General features: G+C 40.7%; 1 protein-coding gene across 1 annotated transcript in view; it reads right to left on the bottom strand.

Annotated features, from left to right (window-relative positions):
• Positions 1-266: 266 nt before the first annotated feature.
• The window catches only part of LOC104295336, a 7,471-nt gene continuing 3,824 nt past the window's right edge, over positions 267-3,913 (bottom strand). The window contains exons 3-4 of the mRNA XM_009895078.1: positions 1,168-1,272; positions 267-431 (exon numbers count right to left, since the gene is read on the bottom strand). Coding sequence (XP_009893380.1) covers positions 267-431; positions 1,168-1,272 — 270 coding nt within the window. The remainder of the gene's footprint in view (positions 432-1,167; positions 1,273-3,913) is intronic.

Raw genomic sequence — 3,913 nt, 5'->3', positions numbered from 1 at the left:
AAACACACCACATATTTAAAACTCTAGAGAACACCATTTCAACTTGCAGATTTGTTTCCATCAGTCAGGCACACCAGACAGAGACGAGTCCCACATGCTAAATCTTTATTGTGCGAATGTTGTTCAGAGCATTTATTATCCTTTGTAGAAATACATTCAAAAAAAAAACCAACCCAGCATTAAAGTGGCTAGATTAATGGGGAACATAATAAATCTATTTGGTGGTAATTTGTATGCATGCAGTTAACTCTTGCGGTGGAAAAATCTTAGCCAGGAGGCCAGCCCAACTGACGACCACCAAGAACATGGAGATGTACGTGATAGACAGACTGCCCACCCTCAGGCCCTTCATTCACAACCATCCGGAATCCATTGGTCAGGCCCAGGTTAGCAGCACACTTCTTGCCAACAATCATTAAATGCCCAAGAAGCTGGAGGAGAAAAAAGAAAGAAAGAAAAAAACAAACAGCAAACACACCAAAAGGGGAAAGGGCAGGAAGGGAAGAATTGAGAACAGAGAACCACTCAGGTAAGCTAGTACGGTCTTTCTTATAAATTCAGCCACTGCTCTTCAAATTTTTGTCTGCCTGCAACTGATACTTTCCAAGAAAAGCTATAAAGACTGACTATGCATAATATGGGCAGGGGGAAGAGCTACAGACTTTTCTTCAAGCTAGACAGTAACAGACTACAAACGTGTCACAGACGCTAAAATTATCTCATGGTTAAAGACCCTGTTACTTCTTCAGGCAACATATATAATTCAGGTGAAAAAAGAAACTTTATCTTATCATGTAAAGTTTTACAAAATCTTTGAACTTGATCTTTACAGTTACAAATGAAATATTCAGCACCTCTCAGCTAACTTTGACCTGCCAAAAACCCCACGCCCATGTTAAAGAAGTAATACTGCCTGTAAACCATGAAAACAGATATCAAGATTGTGCTCCAAAACAATGCATTTTGCACTAGAAATACATTTTGCTTTATATCACTCCTTTTACTGGAGAACATTAACTCCATTCCCATTCTAAGCTAGAGGAAAAGGATTATAGTATCAGAAAACTACTTTGTCACTTTAAAATGTCAACAGGAAAAGGGGAGGACTCTAGTAGATTATGCATTAGAGGCACAGTTTGGTGTACAGAAAGCTTCTAGAGTACTTACAGATTCATCAGAATCTTCTGCTTCAGATAACCTGACAATTGGCTTCTTAGGAATCACTAGGAAATGTGTTGGAGCTTGCGGTGAAATATCGTGGAACGCAAGGCACTGAAGGAAGAGCAAAGAGTTAAAACATAATTTGCTTCCAAAAAAGGCAATGGTTTAAGTAAATCAATATGCCCCACTAAATACATACTTATTATCAGATATATATCAGATTACCAGATACTCCAAACACAAGCAGAGAAATTGATTTTTCTTAAGTGATACACTATTTAAAGTTATCTTAATTTCTAAACACACCTACTTACCAAGACGTGCTAGTATGAAAAAAATAATCAGTATTCTGTGTTAAGCATTATTTAAAAGCTACAGACTTCTCAGCAAGTTAATATGCAAATAGGTTCATGATTTAATATTCCTACATATGCGTAACAACTAATAGAGCTGATGGCATGCACGCCTATAAAAAGCACACTTATGCTTATTTTTTATTAAAACCCTGTTAAATAAAACAAATGGGAAATAGCTGCTAATCATCTTCCAGTTATGTCTGAATACTGCCTTTGTCAAAGATAGCAAAGTAATTACAAAGAACCTGAAATTATGTTATTGAGGCCATATTACATTTCTGTTCTCAACAGCACCAAGTATTTCAGAAAAATATTATTTTGAAATAATGTATTATGGCTGGCTCTCTTTCTGACATTCTCAAATTGAGGGAAAGGCATCACTTTTGAAATATGAACATCTGTAGTAAGCAGCTGATTCCCAAGTAATTTTATGGAAGTATCAAAATTACTATCCATCAGAAACTGCATGCAGCACCTATCTACATCAAATAAATGGTAGGAACTTCCAATATGTAAGAGAAATAGAAGAGAAAGCAAAGAAAGAGACAAGAAGCGATGACTCTTTGTGCAAATGGCCAGAACCAGGACTTGCTACTTCAGCCACCACAATCTGCAGGTGCCCACACTGAGCATGCATTCTGCCATTGCTAACCAAAGGGCATCTTTGGCTTACCCATCACATTTAATGCCAAAACATCTTGTAGTGACGGACTGAGTTAAGTCAGAGTGCATACTTATAAACACATACCTTACATTCTTCAAAATACGTATTTCCTAGATGCTTTCAGTTATTTGTGAATCAATGAAGTGAATTTTATATGTGACGATACTGCTTTTTAATTCTACTGAGAGGAACTGCGGCCTTTGCCAACAGTAAAGGTGGTGAAAAGCCCAAACTTTACTTACATTAGCAATGCCTTATCTTGTGTAACTCCCATCTGTCCTATTTTAAGCTATCTTTAAGAAGATAATACCCAGTTTTAAATCTCTGATGAACTGCTTGTTTCTCCCAAACAGAGAAGGCTGGTAAGCAAAGAATGGATGAATAAAAATAATTTGCACCTAATTCAATAAATCTTACTTTGAGTTGATCATTTTGTAAGCAGTTTTTCTAATCTGTGTGGTCCACATAGAGGCAGAATGCAAATGGCCAAACTGAGTGAAAGAATTTAACAAACAGAAGACTGGTAGCAAATAATTTTCTAAGGGACAGAGAGCAGAAACAGTATCAAACAAAACCACAACCTCAGAAAGTCCATGAGTGCATGGTAAACCAGCCTTCATTTCAGCAAGTTTAGATACAACCAAAACAACAGCGATAAGGCTTAATTCCACAGAGACTTTGTACTTTTTAATATCTCCTTTTCTCTGCATGTCAATTAATGATTAAAAGCCTTCCTTACATTTTTTCCCTTGTAATACTTCTAGGTGCCTCCAAAATGACCTTCATAGAGTCAACAAAATGAACTAAAGATCATCTACTGTAGGAAGCTAAAGTCTAAAAGCAGTTCTACATTTCTGCATAGTTTAAGGTAAAAATCAACAGAGCTACTACAGGTGATTACTCTCCCAGAAAATATTCTCCACTAATGGTAGTCAGAGTAGTTTATATGCTCTCAAGTCCTCAAAGTCAATGGCCTAATCCTCAATCAGCCACAGGGCTCACGTTACACTGATGTGGCCAAAACAGCTGAGGAAAAACCTCACGCAGCTTTAACCCAGGGAAAGAAGGGAAGCACACCCTCACAAAAATACAGAGCAGTACCATAAGCATGATCTTGGAAAGCAGTGAAAAGAAAAGAAAGCTGTAATTCTCTGAAATTCCTTACTTTAATAATCCCTGTCAGAGGTTCATCAATAAAGCCTAGCAGGCACAGCTGTATAATCTCCTTAATGTTATTGAAAGGCACATCAAGACCTGCATTTCTGACGTGCAAAAGCAGCTACTGACGGTGCACTGTTTAGATACACACGCCCGGAATTCACAAGCAGACTTCCTGCCGCTGGCTAATCTAAGGTTTCACGACTACCCTCCTACACCAGGTGTGAGAAGTCCCGTCCCTTGGCAGTAAAGCGTGCACAGCCCGCAATGCCGTAAGGCTGCGACACTCAGCGGCCGCCGCCCGGTGGGTTAGGGTCCGAGGCCCTCCTCCACACACAAGCCGGTGACACAGCGGGGCTGAGGCTGAGCAGCACTTGCAGCCCTGCACCCTCCCAAGCACCCTACAGGCCGAGCCGGGCCGCGCACCGAAGGAGCCCGATGCTTTAGGGACGTTGCAGGAGGGCGCGGAGAGGCCCCATCCCTGCCGCCCGTCGCGCTCCCCAGCACCTCAACAGCACCCCCCGATCCAACCAGCTGCGAGAGGCGGGGGGGGCGGCGCGGCCCCCCCCCCCCC

The sequence above is a fragment of the Charadrius vociferus genome, unplaced genomic scaffold (genome assembly GCF_000708025.1).
Source record: "Charadrius vociferus isolate BGI_N301 unplaced genomic scaffold, ASM70802v2 scaffold271, whole genome shotgun sequence".
NCBI lineage: Eukaryota > Metazoa > Chordata > Aves > Charadriiformes > Charadriidae > Charadrius > Charadrius vociferus.
The sequence above is the reverse complement of the archived record's forward strand: the minus strand, read 5'-3'. Positions and strand labels throughout refer to the sequence as shown.